This window comes from Danio aesculapii, chromosome 15 (assembly GCF_903798145.1).
Source record: "Danio aesculapii chromosome 15, fDanAes4.1, whole genome shotgun sequence".
NCBI lineage: Eukaryota > Metazoa > Chordata > Actinopteri > Cypriniformes > Danionidae > Danio > Danio aesculapii.
The window spans coordinates 25,379,048-25,395,636 of record NC_079449.1 but is presented as its reverse complement, the minus strand read 5'-3'; the positions used below and the strand labels follow the sequence as shown (position 1 = coordinate 25,395,636).

Genomic DNA, 16,589 nt, shown 5'->3' with positions numbered 1-16,589 from the left:
TGCATGCTCCGGTTTCATCCAAAGACATGCGGTACAGGTGAATTGGGTAGGCTAAATTGTCCATAGTGTATGTGTGAATGAGTGTGTATGGATGTTTCCCAGAGATAAGTTGCAGCTTGAATGGCATCCGCTGCGTAAAACGTGCTGGATAACTTGGCAGTTCATTCCGCTGTAGTGACCTCTGATTAATTAAGGGACTAAGCCGAAAAGAAAATGAATGAATGAACATTGGCTAAATAAACGACTAGGTTTTTAAATCAGTAAAAAATAACGTAAACTAATAGTAAGAACTAGCAATAGTATCTTAATAGGAAGTTGTTATTTTATAATGTTTTAGACCCACTTTTATAATCTTATTATTTAGAATATGAATTGGGTTTTCATACCAAAAAAATAGATATGCCTTTAAATTTAGGAAGGGTTTCCCTTTGAATGGGTATGATCACGTTTGGGGCTACGTGGCATTAAAAATACTTAAAACTCCAGCATTAAAACAAACTGAATGTAGTTTACATCTCAAACAGCTTCAGTTCGGACGTGTGAACCGATTCGATCGATTGAAAAGATCCGACTCATAAGAACGATTCGATGACGAATCGGACATCGCTCTACAGAAGCGCACAGATAGAGAAAGAGAGAGCTGCAGGAAAAGGGAACATCACGCACGGGGTGTCGATGTGAAAGCAGTTGTTCCTCCACGTCCAGACACCCATCAAAACTTATTTTTTACGCGTTATTTTTAAACGGGTTCCGCCGCCCTCCCCGAGCGTTTTAAACACAGCGTGAAACGGCGGTTTGCTGCACGGGGGATTTAATGGGAGTCTTTCATCGGTAAAGCGCTTCTCCCCCCCTTGACGGACCCTCGCTCGAACCGAACCGGACTCGGGCGCTGTCCTCACCGGGGGGTATCCGATCTCAGTTATATTTTGACAGCGAAAACAACATTCCGGAGTCCGGAATATGGCAGGAAATCTGAAGAAAGGTGGGGGGCTTATTGGCATGATGAAGGACGCTTTTCAGCCTCACCATCACCTCCACCACTCCCATCATCAGCCCGGAGCCGTGGACAAAAAGACGGTGGAGAAATGCTGGAAATTTATGGATAAGGTGGGTGTCTATCAAGCAAAACACAAGCGATAGATAGCCGACAGAGACGGTCTAGCTAGCAGCCACGGTCTCTAGTTAGCTTAGCCGAATGGCCTGCACGGAGGAGTACTAATTCAATATGGCAGGGCAGCTCTGCTAAGGCAATTAGCTGAATGGTTTGCAGGCTAATAAACTGTATTCATCCAGTCAAACACTCTGGCAATATTCAGTTTTATACAATATGTCATTTGCGCTTCCGATCGCCGCAACTTCCCTAGTAGGACTTGTGATAATTGAAGGGTTTTTGCTAGTCGTGCTAGCTAAGTAGCTTGTTGCAGTAGTTATCTTGTAAATATATATTGTTGGGAAGAATGGTTTGGACATACTTCCCCAAATGTGTCTTCTCCAGAATACACACGTGAACGACATGGAAATTGCTTAAGTTGGTTAAACAACTAGTATGTGACGATATACTGATCCTGTTGCTGGTCAGTCAGCTGGTTCAATTGCATTTACTAAGTGTAGACGTGGATAATGGACAGTTGGTAGATTGATTTGCTCCAACAATCTCTACTTGCTTCACTAGTTTGACTTTTTGGATAAAGGGGAAGTGTCATTACTTTTGTTTGTGTTAATTGTACATTCTTCAACATTCCAGCTCCATTTAAATATTGTCACTAAATCTGAATGTGCAACTGTTATGAAAGCCAGCTAGTTGGTTTGGTGTTTAATCGAATTAATAAATGCAAGTTTGCTGTGATGGTTGGGTATGAGTGGAGCTGCTAGTATAGGCATAAACCCCAAAAAGTCATATCTGAAACTATATTGTAATGAGTTCATACTCTTTCAAGTCTTTTGTACAATTGTAAAACTGTTCATCAACTGTTAATTAAAAAAAAAATAAGAATAACATTTGATTGTTGTTAGTTTAGGAGAATTATTCACTGGACTAAAGCAAGTCTGGTTTACTGAATTTTCTGTACACAATTTTGTATGAAAAATGCAGCTAAGCAAGTGTGTCAAACATAATCCGACAGGCTTTGAGGAATGTCTCCATCCTTATTGTCTTGCGTTGTATTATATGCTTTCCCCCAAAAATTAAAAGTACAGAGAGTTCTGATAATAAAAAATAAGAATTTAAATTTCTTCTGGAGAGATAGAATAACAACGGATTTTTACATGTATTTTATGTAAAAATCTAGGTTGGCTACACGGTTCTAAATATATCATCATTTGCATTACAAGCGTTCATTTTCCACAACTAAACATTTTTTACCAACGCAGCTTGTCAAGTAAAACGGTAAAAGTGTGAACATCTGTCTAGCAGAGTGGCTTTCTTTTGTTGAATTTGCTGCCTCACAATACAAAAGTTAAAGCTGCAGTTCATGGAAAAAAGTTGTGGTTACTGACCTCACACTTCCTGTGATGTTCACAATGATACATGAGAGAAACGGTGCATCTGTCGCAGGGGATTCAGTTTAAACTTATCCTCTGACATAGGGAACCACTTAGAATCTAAATATACAATTTCATTTGGTATGTTTTTTGATATTTGCTGTAAAGGAAAACTTCAATTATTATCGAGAACAGAAGCAGTTAATGCTTTATGATTTAGAGCTTGCGACTTCCTATTTGTTTAGTTTCACACTGGGTCTTTGGTTAGTGTGCATGTGACATACCACTCTCTCTTCATAAGCAAATCTCCCCGTTTTTGCTGTGTAACATTGTAAATTTCCACTTTTAGCTTTTAAAAACTTTAAATGACCGTAATAATGGTCAGGATGAATGATTCAGAATACTTGACGTGAGGAGAAGTACAGTCTGTTTGGAAAGAAATGTTTCATATGACTTTAGAATTTGTTAGGTTAATCCCGATGTGGCCATTTATTATCTAATGTTCACTTTTTGATGTTTTCCATTAAGTTAGATTTTCTCAGTCTTCTATAAATATTTAACTACTCGCATAATACAGAAGAACCTAGTTGCCATTCATCCCTGCGTCTATGCAAAAACACTGCATAGTCAAATAAGAACAATCTTTAATAATGAAGTTCTGTGTTTGACTTTGGGTTTCCCCTTTAAAAGTGTTTATTGTATTCTTCTCTCTCCTTATTTTCAAACACAAATTGTGTACACTTTAAATTTTCTTATGGGGATCATTTATCATTAAGCCACATGCCCAGAAAGGGCTGTATTATTTGGTGTTGATGATAGAGTATTCGCATTCTGATATGTGGTTGGTCTAACACCATGAAACCAGATCAACGTTCTTCTTTAGGGTCTGTTCACACTTGTTCCGCTCACTTTGTTTGGATCAAAAATGAAAATTAATACTCTACTTTTAGTTCACTTGGTATTCAAACTATCGTTTTTAAAAAAGGAAGAAAAAAGTGACTAACCATCCAAAAGTGTTGCAAACTGTGGTGAATGCAGTCATTGTATGTGCGTGCATATATTTTTATCAGTTGAGAACGTGTGAAAAGCTTATGTGTAAAGGAGTCAAAAGCAGCGCCAATTATTCTTCAGAAACACGCACAAATTGATTACACTTTTCAATCTGTTAATTAATATTAATGTATTTACTAACTTCCACTAATGCATTATTAACCCTGTCATACATACGTTTTGAATAATGCTGACCCCACTAAAATGTTATTTTTTTTAACATGACTTATTTAGAAAGCATGGCTTCAAAGTTTCATCATGTGACATTCCACAGCGCCCATAGGTTATGGATATATATCGGTTTTGTTTCCCTTTTCTGCAAATGTTGCAAAATCCCACCTTCAGATTTAAAGCCACTAATAAAAGGCTATATTCTTAACAAATGGCAAGCAGAATGGGATCAGTTTTGGGATTTACTCAAAGGAGAAGAACCCCCAAAATGTCAATATTGCTACAGAAGTCAAACTGTTAAACATATTCTTGTTGAATGCCCTATTTTTAATGTTATCAGACCTTAAGTTTTTATCTGGAGAGAATTTAAATGAATTTTTTTTACATGTGAATCCTTCAAAAATTTTACCATTTTTATCAAAAGAAAACCTTAAGCTGTTTTAGATTTTTATTTCGTATATTATCATCATTATTAGTATTTTTTTTTTTCGAAGAGATTTTTTTCAAATCATTTCGAAACATAATAGTTTTAATAGTTATCTTTGCCATGATGACAGTAAATAATATTTTCTATATATTTTTAAAAACACTTCTATACAGCTTAAAGAGACATTTAAAGGCTTAACTAGGTTAATTAGGTTAACTAGGCAGGGGTGCGTTTCCCAAAACCATCGTTAGTCAATTAAGGTCACAAGTTCCGTCGTTACAAGCATAGTTTGTTGATTTGCTGTTTCCCAAATCCATCTTTTTAACGAACATTTACAAACTGCATCGCAAACTTGAGCACTCGCAACCACATGTCTGGAGCTGTTGTTAGAAACATAGTTCCTGGCTGTGTTCTATTCCCAGTTATCCCCCCTGTGCCTTATTCATTTAGAACATTTTAACATTCAAAGTTGGAATTATTAAAAATAAGAAAGCATTAAGGTCATTTCCCTTAGGTGTAATTTGCTTTCAAACTATTTTTACAGTTTAGTTTTCACGATCTTCATGTTTGCAATTGTGCTCCCTTAGCAGTGCACTTTGAAAACATTGATGTCATTTTGAACACAGCCTCAAGCAAAAGCTATAGGTGACCTATTATTTAAAAGCGGAATTTATGTTACGTCTCCAAAGCTTGTGAAAACAAAAAGCATACGTTAATTCTTTTAATTTACAGTAGGTTATTTATTAAGTATCTGTACTGTATATGACATGGGCCTGCTGGTTAGAACTTTCTGCTGTGGTTTTACAAGTGTCAAATTGTAAAAGTAGACTTTTCTAAAAAAAAAAAAACAAATAAATAACAATTCCCTACTTAATAATAATAATCATCATCATCATTATCATTAATAATATTGTTATTATTATTATTAAATTATGATTTTTTCATTTCTAATACATAAAAATAATAATAATTATCATCATTATTATTATTATTAAACTAGGATTTTTTTTCATTTCCTAATGTATAATAAAAAAATCATTTTATAATAAATAGCCTCATTATTTATTTATTTATATGATTTATATATGATATTAGAATACGTGTTAGCTTTTGTAAATGATTTGTTTTAGAATAGGATATGTCATATTCTCGATAATATTTGTAAAGGAAACATAGGCTCTGTATGTGGCATTTACATATATTTCAGTTAATATGGAAAGCTAGTGCATGTTTTTAGCAAATCTAATATTGGATTAAATGCGTGTTTTTGTAAAACAATATAATTTGCACAAAGAAATGATGGGGTTCTTCACTAAAGAAGTAGTTCCTCCGCCCCATTTAGAGCGTCATTATGAGCGTTTTACGTTATAACTAGCATGGTTTAAGCGATGGATCTGTGGGCAGAGAAACTATGCGTTTTGGGAAACACTGGTCACTACATAGTTCTTTACCCAAACGATGCATCGTACTATGATAGTTCAGCCGTGAGTTATGTCGTTGTTTGGGAAACGCACCCCAGGTTAGGGTAATTAGGCAAGTTATTGTATAATGATGGTTAAAAAAAAATCTAGCTTAAAGGGGCTATTAATTTTGACCTTAAAATGTAATCCAAACATTTATAAACTAGCGAAATAATTTTATTAGACATACTGTGAACATTTCCTTGTCCGTTAAACATCATTTGGGAAACAAGACAAAAAAAAATCAAAGGGGGTTTAATAATAGGTTATATGCGGAAGTTTTTGGAAGGACTTTTAATTTGTCGGTTACCTGGGTCAAGCGCTTCCGGTGAAGTGTATACCATTACAAAATTGGTTTAAGGTCTGTTTTCTTTAAAAATCAGTGATCTCCACTGCCTGGCTGATATTCGATATAAAGTTGGTCTCAAATTGTACAGGAAGCACTGCATTAAATTACATTTTCCCCGCCATGTCTTTAAAATATCAACATTTATTTTAGCCCAGTATATTTAATAGAGTTTCTGCCCTGCCTGCTAATTCTGACAGGCGCATGTGTGTAAATGGTTTTTCATCTCGTTTTACGCTTGAGCAACTAAATGAATGGCAAAGTCTATTAAACTTATTTATTTTGATTATATTTTAATTACATTACAACATCAATGCTGTAAAAGGAACCGTATAAAACGGGAAAAAGTCACAGTAACCGTTCACCAGAAGTTTATCAGTATGGGAAGAAACACTAGCTCTGCTTATACCCTATTCAGATTTCAACTATATATATGTATGTATGTATGTATGTATGTATGTATGTATGTATGTATGTATGTATGTATGTATGTATGTATGTATGTATGTATGTATGTATGTATGTATGTATGTATGTATATGTATGTGTGTGTGTATATGTACTGTGGAATGTCACATGATGAAACTTTGATGTGATGCTTTTAAAGTAACAGTCATGTTGAAAAAGCACATTAGTGGGGTCAGTGTTATCCGGCTTAATGATCATATTTTATTATTTGATCTATAATGGGTGCTACCATGTTAGTTTTTAGATTTAGGATTCAGATTTAAACCGCTGGATGTATTCATTCTCTTGGAGCTGTGTTACACACTGCATCGAAAGTAATTGTCATCAAAAATCCGTTATAGGTGCTCTTTACAGCAGTCCTTTCTCAAATGAGAAAAAACACACGATTTTCAAACATTTATTGACTTTCTGGTCTTATATATCATGCTTGAGATGGAGACATTTTTCTCAGCTTTTATTTTTTCTCCTTGAATTCGATTATCACTAGAAGCCGTGATGAGCTTGCGTCTGCATGTAAACACATAGACGTATGCATGTTTGCTGATAATTCTCAGGACGTACTGTCGCCACACTCTTATCTCTTGGCTGTCAGGACTCGGGGTGCATGAGAGCCAGAAGTTTTGCTGCACAACTTATACTGCATGATGACCCCTCTGTGATGTCATCACCCCCCCCCTCCTCCCCACAATCACAGCTGGTCCTGTGCTGAAGACAAAATAGATAAGAGCGGCTGCAAGTCCTCGAAGCAGCTGTCTGCCTGCAGCACGGACCTCTTATTGCTGGAACGTGTGCTCACGGCACGACACCTCTCCAACTGCTGGGGTGGTGACATTTGAGCAGTTTCCCGTTTCCTCAAATTTCCCACCCGCGTCTTAATCAATAGTTCAGAAGGTGATGATACGTGGCTTTAGTCCAGACGGAAGAGAGACACTGTGTCTGAAATAAAGCAAAAAGCTATTGGACCATCAGTCTGGCCATTAAGTTGTTTGGCTAATGAAGTGGTTTGAGGCCATTCACTTAATCATGATGATTTATTGTCTGGAATGGATGGTTTTTCTTGGAAGATTTCAACTGCTTCATGGCCTTTAGTAGGGTTGGGTGGAATGTCAATACGTGACTGTACAAATGTTAAAAGTTTGCTATATAATTGTAGGACAATTATAGCCTGTGAAATGCACAACTGGTCAATAGATAATGCTGTTTCATTAATTAATTGATATTTTATTTAGCAAGGATGCATTAAATATGCGTTAAGTGCCAACAAATGCATTTTGTAATGTTGGATTTCCATTTGAAAAGTTTTTTTTAGATTAATTTATTAGATTAGAGGGGATTTGTTGTGAATATTAGTAAGACTGCTGTTAGCGCCACCCATAGCCAATCTTTTTAACATTTCGTTTTTTATGGTCTCTGACATTGTATATCACTCACTGATTCACCATCACTTTTTGTAAATAAATCACTATCATTTGTTCACTAATTCTTGTTGTTCATCCTTACTTTGTTGCACAATTTACTTTTGACTTTTTGCATAACTAAATCCTCAGCTCAAGTGTGCAACCCCACTCCCCGAGACTGCCAGGGGTTGTAAGAAATACTGTTCTTTTAAACATTTTACTCGAATGATCTGGAAAAAATGTAAATAAAACTGAATTACTTTATATCCATCACATATACACGTAAGGTATATTAAAACAGAAAACAGTCGTTTAAAATTTCTTGCATTTTTCACCGATTACTGTCATTGATGGTCGGAGTTAATGATTTGTTAAATTAATTTTCATGCTTTTATTTTGTTTTGTATTATTAGTTTTATTAAGTTTACGTTCTTTAACACAAGTTTTGCATTGTTTTTGCACTTATGCCAGGCTCAGGATGAATCTTTAAAACAAGTCAGAATTATAAAAACGCAAAAGAATAAAACCAAAACAAGTTTTTAGTTTATTTAACTTTTTTAAATTGACTTTTTTTTTTGTAAGACTTATTTATTCTTCAAAAAACGCTTTGAAACATGCACTGGAAAAAAGATTTCTGCTAAATTGTTGCAAACAATTTATTTGGGTTGAATTTAAACAAACAAATTAAATCTAGTACTGTTCAACTTCATTTGTATAAATTCAGCCCAAATAAATGGTTTAAATCCATTTCAAAAATGAGTAAATCCAAGGAATCATCTTTGAATCTTTTTTTATCAAGTATATGGATTTCTTCCTTTTGAGTTACCTGCTGCTAATAAGAATCATCATCATCATCATCATATACAATACTGGGATGAAGTAAAAAGCTGTGATGAATGATTCTAGTCACACTGCCACACCGCTCGACTCTAATCTCAAGCATTAAACCCCTATAGCTGCAAAACACACAATGTCATTCCTAGTCACCAGCAATCAATGTTGTAAAAATTGAGATGACAGCATAGTGCTGTAGTATGCAGAGAGTGTCTTTTTGTGCAAACACATTTGTCTACGATTGTAGTTTACACAAAATCGTTTGGCCTTCAAGATTCGTCTCTCTGGAACGTTTTTGTGTGACATGGGTTTTTGTGTGTATTTTTGGATCGTTTAATAGTTTTAAAGCCCTTGTCAGTGTAGTTATTTAATTTTTTTCCTCATTCATATCATACTGCAAGAAAAAACTTGCAAAATGCTGGCCTATAGAGGATATGAGGTTAGTTTGCAGTTCTGTTTTCTTGATCGAAAGTCAGCTTAATGTGCCTTTAGAGAGTTGTACAGAATATTAGTCAAAACATTTGTGCAGAGCTTGTTGGCTGGAGTGTTAACAGACTAATCGACAAACATATTCACAGACATGGGTGAGTTTCATTAAAACTGCATTGAAACTATGTATTGTGATTTATAGTTTGATACAAAAAAACTGAATTGCGCAAATGTATTTATTTTTTTTATTTTTTTTTTGGTGCATCTTCGATAATTTATGACTGTTAAAGTTTTGGGTTAGTATTTATTCATTTTATTTAACCATTTATCTATTTATTGAAGAGTAATGATATTATACAGTAGGGCTGCACAATACATTTCAGCATCGATATTGCAATGTGTGCATCCGCAATAGATATGCAATGTTGAGTTGAATTTGCAGTGTAATTTGCATATTTACATATACAAAACTATAATGCATGCACTGTTTGTCACTTTTCTCTTTGCTTTGTTGCATTTATCTATGCTTGTAGTTTACATGTCTTGCATAATTCACTCTCCTACAGTATCATGTCAATCAATATTAATACATTCTGTTACACTATAGGGACCAATTCTCACTATTAACTAGTTGCTTATTAGCATGCATGTTATTGAGATATTAACTGCTTATTAGTACTTATAAAGCACATGTTCTGTATGATCTTATTCTACATCTCTAATCCTACCCAATACCCAAACTAGCTTAATAATTATTATTAAGGAGCAATTTAGGAGTTTATTGAAGCAAAAGTCAAAATGGTTTGCTAAGAGCGAGAACTGAACCTTAAAATAAAGTGACCAAAAATTCTCTGAAGTATAGCAGAGTATATCGCAATATAAATCACAGAATAACAAAATATCGCAATGTCAGATTTTTACAATATCTTGCAGCCCTATTATATAGCTAAGGATGCACTGAACTGATTAAAATTGACCGTAAAGACATCACAAAATGAATATCACATGAATAGAATCACAAAAAAAATCCCGAAAAAATGTTTGAGCAAATCAAAACTGTTTCTGCAGAAAAATCTGAAAAATGCTGAAAATTCAGCTTTGCCAACAGACAATTTTTAAAGTATATTGGCAGAAAGAAGTTTTATAGATAGTAATAATCTCTCACAATGTTACAGTTTTATAGGTGAGCAATAGAGACTTGTAAAAAAAAAAAAAAAGTAACATCCCCAAACCTTTAAACAGTAGTCTGTTTGCATCTTTCCCTTAAATTTAGAGAAGCTGTATTCTGTATATTGAAAGGAAGTAAACTGAAGTCGGTTCATGCCAATTTGTTTAAAATGTTAAGCAATTTACATAAAATACAATAGCATATCTATCCGTTTTTGCTACTTCAGTATTGTAGAAGCCCACCATTTTAACTGGTATCACTTTGTCACTTTTCTCTGCCTTCTTGTAGGTGGTACGGTTATGCCAGAACCCCAAATTGGCTTTGAAGAACAGTCCTCCGTACATCCTAGACCTGTTGCCAGACACATACCAGCATCTCCGCACTATCCTGTCTCGATACGAAGGCAAGATGGAAACGCTAGGCGACAACGAGTACTTCCGTGTTTTTATGGAGAACTTGACCAAGAAGACCAAACAGACCATAAGCCTGTTCAAAGACGGCAAAGAACGAATGTTTGAGGAGAACTCTCAGCCCAGGTGAGTCTCATCTATAAATACAGCATTATAAGGTGATAACAATCATGGTCTTTGTGGCTTTGTAAGCTGCGATCATTCTGAATGATGTTTTCGTAAATGACCAAATATGGAGTGAACATTTTGCATCTAACAAAGGTGTGAAAACAGACCTCTGAGAACTCCGGCCACCTCTGTGCAGACTTCCCCGAGCTAGTTAATGGTTTTTTGTTTGTTTTTTGGATTCACTTGTAACTTAATTCAGTGTGGGAGGCAAAAGCAGAAGCAGTGAAACAGTCAGTCTTTAGTGCCTGAATCATGTGAAAGAGTTTGGGTAAAGGTTACTCTGAGTTAAGCTGAAGCTCAAGTCGTATATCAAAGATGCAAATGAAGTAGAGCATGTAAGCGCTCACGGATCAGCCAGTGGACTGAGATCGTATCAGGCCTGTGCTTCTTCTGCTTCTCTGGAAATGCTAGGCTCATGTGAGCGGACGGAGGAGGAATGTGTAATGCAAATAGGTCCAGTCACAAGAGGAAGAGCAGGACTGAGGCCAAAACCTTACAATTAACAGGTCGGTTGTAGATTGTACAGACTTAACCTTTGTTAGATTTGCATTATTCATCTAGTTTGTAAGATTTGTAAAGGCGGTGTTATTTCATTTTCATAGCACAAGCTTCCAGCAAGTTGTGCATGCAGCTTTTCTGTAGGTACAAAGAATGCCTGTATTCAACATAAGCGTTAATCAGTCGATCCACCAGAGGATCACTTATAGATAGAGATGCATAGATTTTGGTTGTACTGTTATTAGGGGTGTCAAAATTAATTGTTTCTTCGGTGCACCGCGATGCAGACGTGGACAATTTGTTATCGGTTCAGTAATAATCATAATCGGTTATTATGTACTGTCGTCATTTATATGCGCTATGTTGCGGTAGCTTACTATGACAAGGGAGGCGATCGTGAGTATTTACAATGCTCCTACTACTTAAATACGCAGAAACTGTGCACAATTTCTCTGTGTGTTTGTTGGACAGTCTTTCACTGACACTGAAGTTACAGCAAAATCCCCTATTTCAATGCGATTTAGAAAATCAAAGTAAACTCCATTTCTCTCTCACTGTGGCCCATTTGACCTGCTGGCGTCTCCTCTTGGCTGTTACAGCGATGCTTCTGGATACAGACATGAGATTGTGTCTGCAGAGCAAGTTTTCTCCACGTCGTCTATCATGGATCTGCTGTGTTCGCCACTGTCGTTTATCAGTGTCACTCGTCAGTGAACAGCGTTAGAGCCAATCGCAGCCCTTTCTGTTAAGCGCGTGACCAATCAAAGGGGTGTAAGAAAGAACTCGCTAGACAAGGCTCCGAAAGTGAGCGTGATATTTGTTTATTTACTATAAATGCTCATGTTGTTTGGTGCATGTACTTGAGTTTTTGAACAGTTTTGACTGTGTTAAACGACAAAATTGTATTACAAATAGTGTATAAATATATTAATTCATTTAAATAGAATTGCTTTGTTGTGAAGAAAATATAAAATTGTATATGGAAAGTATCATCAGTGCACCGAGATATTGTATTGAACCGAATCGATGGCATGATAATCGTAATCGAACCGTGAGACCAGTGTAGGTTCACACCTCTAACGGTTGTAGTCTGAGGAAAAGTCACGGTTTCACGATTATCACAATTATTATGCATTCATTAATTTCAAAACAATACTAATTTAGTGAATCACATGAAAACGTCTTTTATAAAACAATATTCCAATTTTCTTTAAACTTAAACTGCTGAACCTCTGTCTGAAAGGCACTTTTGATCAACTATATTACAAAATTGTTTGTTTGTTTTTTATGTGTTTTTTTTCTCTTTGGAAGAGAAATGTGTATTGAAAATAAAGGAAAGTCATTGAAAAAATTGTCCTGGAAAAAATTTAATTTATAATAGGTTCTGAATGTAGATTTCGATTAATCGGCCAGCCCGATTAATGTTATATGTTTATATGTTCCATATAAAGTATGAAGCTGACCAGTAAGTTCTTGTCACGTGACTCGCGGTAATCTTTCAACTAGATGATCATGGAAAACATGAGCGTGTCTGCGCAATACTGCCAATATGCGTACACAAGCCGCGCACCTCCATTGGAAATAACAAACTTGCGTGTGCAAAAGACAAGATATATAAACGACCCTTAGTTAATACCCTCAACCATAGTTAAAATCAGCCTTTAATCTAGTGTGCGTGCTTATTGTGTACAAGCGCGGAACTTTAAACTAGCGCACAGTTGGCATAACTTTGTTTAGTTGCAGCAGTTTTGTTTTGTGCAGAAATGCGATGTTGAGAAGCTTTTACGATTAATTAACTGTGACGAATTAAAGCATGGTTAATGGTGAAATTGGTTAATTGTTGCATCCCTACTCATAGACAGATCAGCTAATCGATGCGGCTTTGAAGTGTTTCATAAAGGCAGTGAAAAAGGTTATTCCATTTTCAAAGCACAACCTTCCAACTAGGGGTGTAACCCTTTTTTTACACATTTTTTTGTCTATGAAAATTAAATGTAAGGGGGCTGACAAATTATTGAACCCAATGTGATGTATGCTGTTTGCCTTTTTCATGTGTTTGATTTAGGAATCACAGCAGTATGGCTTGTTGGGTTGATTGTAAAGATTAGTTAGAAAAAAATGTAATTCTTAAAACGTGTGCAGTATTTAGGCCCTGACACACCAAACCAGACTGTCAGGCCAATTCTGAACATCAGTTAGCTTAGTTTTTGCCTTGTTTTTCTCTCCATCTGCTGCTCGATTTAGAAAACAAGTCTGTGCATGAGAGTGAAGGCAAAAGTGGTCAAAACAAGCAAAGAATATGAAATGGAGCAGACAGAATGCTGTTCCGATTTTGACATCTTACCTGAGCATTTCGATACTCAAAAATATTCATAACCACATGAGCCATCTGGAACGAAGAATTTGATCAGCCTTTTTCATTTTGAAATGGTAAATATGCACTGTTTATGGTTTATGCAGTCATAGTTTCGCTTTTCCTTTGTAAATGAGGACTATAGACTCTGGATTCCTGCTTTTATAGACTGACCTTACGTTGGCAGTCAGTACCTGCTAACTGGCTGCTGCCTGTAGTCTTTGCGTTATTTTCAAGCACAGCTTATTTTAGCACAAATGCGTGCAACACAAGGTGACCGGTTTTGTTGCAACTAGTCGTTCGTTGTTGGCTTGGTTTGTCAGGATCTTTATTTCCATGCTGTACATCCTTTCTTCTGTTTTAGACCACAAAAGGAAAATTATAATAAAATGCCTGCTCACTATGGAATGGCGACAAGTATGAAGCTTGAAAAGAAATACAAAAGTATCAAAGAATGTTCCCATATGACACAAATCCATGATTCAGTCTGGTGCGAAACAATCCAAAGTTTAATTTATGGACGTTTGTCTTCTGCTTTCAAGAGCACATGCCTGATACTCTATTTGAATGGCAGTTCACTTCAACTTGCAAAGAACAAGCACTAGGCATTACAATAACACCATTAAACATAAATAATGTCCTGTCATTATTGAGTGAACTATACCTTTAAAATCATGATATTTATATAGTTTATTTCCAATAATATGGTCATTTCTGCTGCCTTACTCTAGTAATTATGGCCGAACTGTCATTTCTTTTTGTTCATCCCATTTAACATTTCCAGAAACCGTCAAAGACTTGCCAGGCTAAACATTTTGAGTTTTGGGACTATAAGAGCATTCATAAGGAATCCCGTTGCGTGATGTGGGCCTCTTTTGAGCCGCTTTTGTGGCAAATTCTCGAGAATCTTAGCTGAAGCTTTTCTGTGTTGTTAGGCGCTGATGCTTTACTTGGCATGACTGAGGGGGCGAAATGTTCATATTGAGTGTGAAGAATTTAATGATTAACTCTGACACACCAGTCACACTTTGCACCATGCAGACACCCTTCTTCCTGTTAACGTACTCACTTCCTCTTCCTGTTTCTCATAAGTCCCCTCATAATGCCCTGCTGAGGCTAGCTGAAAACGGACTCTTACACCAATTCTCTGGCAATTCAAGCTTTGTAGAAGCACGTTTAACATTTATTGGTAGCTCGTAGTGCTGAATTGTTACAGTGTCTTGTAGTGCTGCGTTTAGGGTTGGAAAGATACCAACATTTTAATGGCCCCCTTTAGTTATTTGGGTGACTGTGAGTAACTTTGAAGCTACATGTAATCTAGGAGTCAGTATTAAAAGAATGTCGGAGAATTATCTGCGAACACTCTTCTGAAAGACATACTATATTGTGCAATAGTATAAGTAACTGTGCACGTATGTCAGCTTGTTCTGCTAACTCTAACCTAATAATCTCATTAGAGTTAGATGACATGTAGTAGCAAAGGTGCTTATAGTCATGTCGGAAAACATTCAAAATAAAGTGTGACTAATTTTGTAATCACCCTCTCACACTTTTTAAGTGTCAGAGGAAAAAGAACACTTTTTTTGTGATATTAATTGATGACTTGCAAACTTTCGACTTACAAAAATCTGAAGTATAACTACTAGGGCTGGGCGGTTTGGGGACAATATCTAATTGCAATTTTACTGTCAGATATTGAGATTTCGATTTGATCTGTGATTTAATTTTGTAGTCAACTTCAGCTCAGTAATCTGTATTGTCTTCTTACTGCTAAAATGCATTGCGTGTTAGTTAAAAAAAGTAGCTAAATAAATATTAACCTGCTCCAACATTTATTCAAATTTGTATTTAAATATTCAGAAATTAAACAATAATTTCAGAATTTACAATATGATATACAGTTCTCTAGAGCAAACAGTAAAGGAATAAAACGACCTTACCTTTCTTTAAACAACTTGAACTCAAATTAGGGAGATAGTGTACCTTATTATAAAAACAAAAAAAATTATAATTATAAAAATACAGAGCACTCGGCAAACTAACATGGCTGAAACATCTCTGAAATTGTAGTTTGCTGTTGCTTTCTAGTAGATTGAGTGTCACTGGCAATACTTTCAGTTGACTTTTTAGCAAGACATCCCTTCATGTAGCTGCCTGTGGTGCTTTTTTAGGTGCTGGTTGTTGTATTTCTTCGTGCTGTGGTAACAATTCCTACAAATTACCTGTTTTTGTTCATATATTGTTTTTTTTATTAATTCATCTATTAATGCCTCTGAAGTGGCAAATGTCATAATCCCACTCGTCGGCACTTTCCTGTTTGTTTGTTGTTGTTTTTTTGTGGGTGTTTTGCATAGTTCTGTTGTGCTATTCTGATTGGGTAGAACAAAAGTGTGTTTACTCAATTGGCTAGTAAGACTATCACAATCAGACATCAGTCACGCATTTGCTCTGGGCGGGGGAAATTAAATAATACAAATATATTTTATATTGCAGCCTCTTGCAATTAGCTAATCACAACGTTTAAAATTGCAATTACAATTCGATTTCGATTAATAGTACAGCCATACTAACTACATATCGTTTAACTGAATACTTGAAATAATAAAAATGTAGATAAGATGTTTAAATTGAGCAAAGTCATACAGTATTGTTTTATTTTACTTTATTAATTGTACTTTCTTTTTTTAAGATTAGAATATCAAACTTTTATTGGGTATATAGCTTACATGGTTTCCGCCAAATTCATTCTTCCATGGTGGGGCGCCACACCAAAATTCATCCACATTCAAAATACATTCACAAAAATTACTAGCAAATCTAATAAAGGTTGGAAACATACTTGTTAGATAAATGCACTAAATCGCACTTCAGCAGTGTTTATTTGAGAGCGCACCAGAAAGTCTGCACTTGAGCAGCGTATATTTGAAGG

General features: G+C 35.6%; 1 protein-coding gene across 2 annotated transcripts in view; it reads left to right on the top strand.

The window, feature by feature from the left end:
- The first annotated feature begins 633 nt into the window (after window positions 1-633).
- Window positions 634-16,589, top strand: part of cbl (Cbl proto-oncogene, E3 ubiquitin protein ligase) — a 52,404-nt gene continuing 36,448 nt past the window's right edge. For both annotated transcript variants that reach the window (XM_056473250.1, XM_056473249.1), the window contains exons 1-2: window positions 634-1,107; window positions 10,520-10,767. In XM_056473250.1, coding sequence (XP_056329225.1) covers window positions 961-1,107; window positions 10,520-10,767 — 395 coding nt within the window. In that variant the 5' untranslated portion in view covers window positions 634-960. The remainder of the gene's footprint in view (window positions 1,108-10,519; window positions 10,768-16,589) is intronic.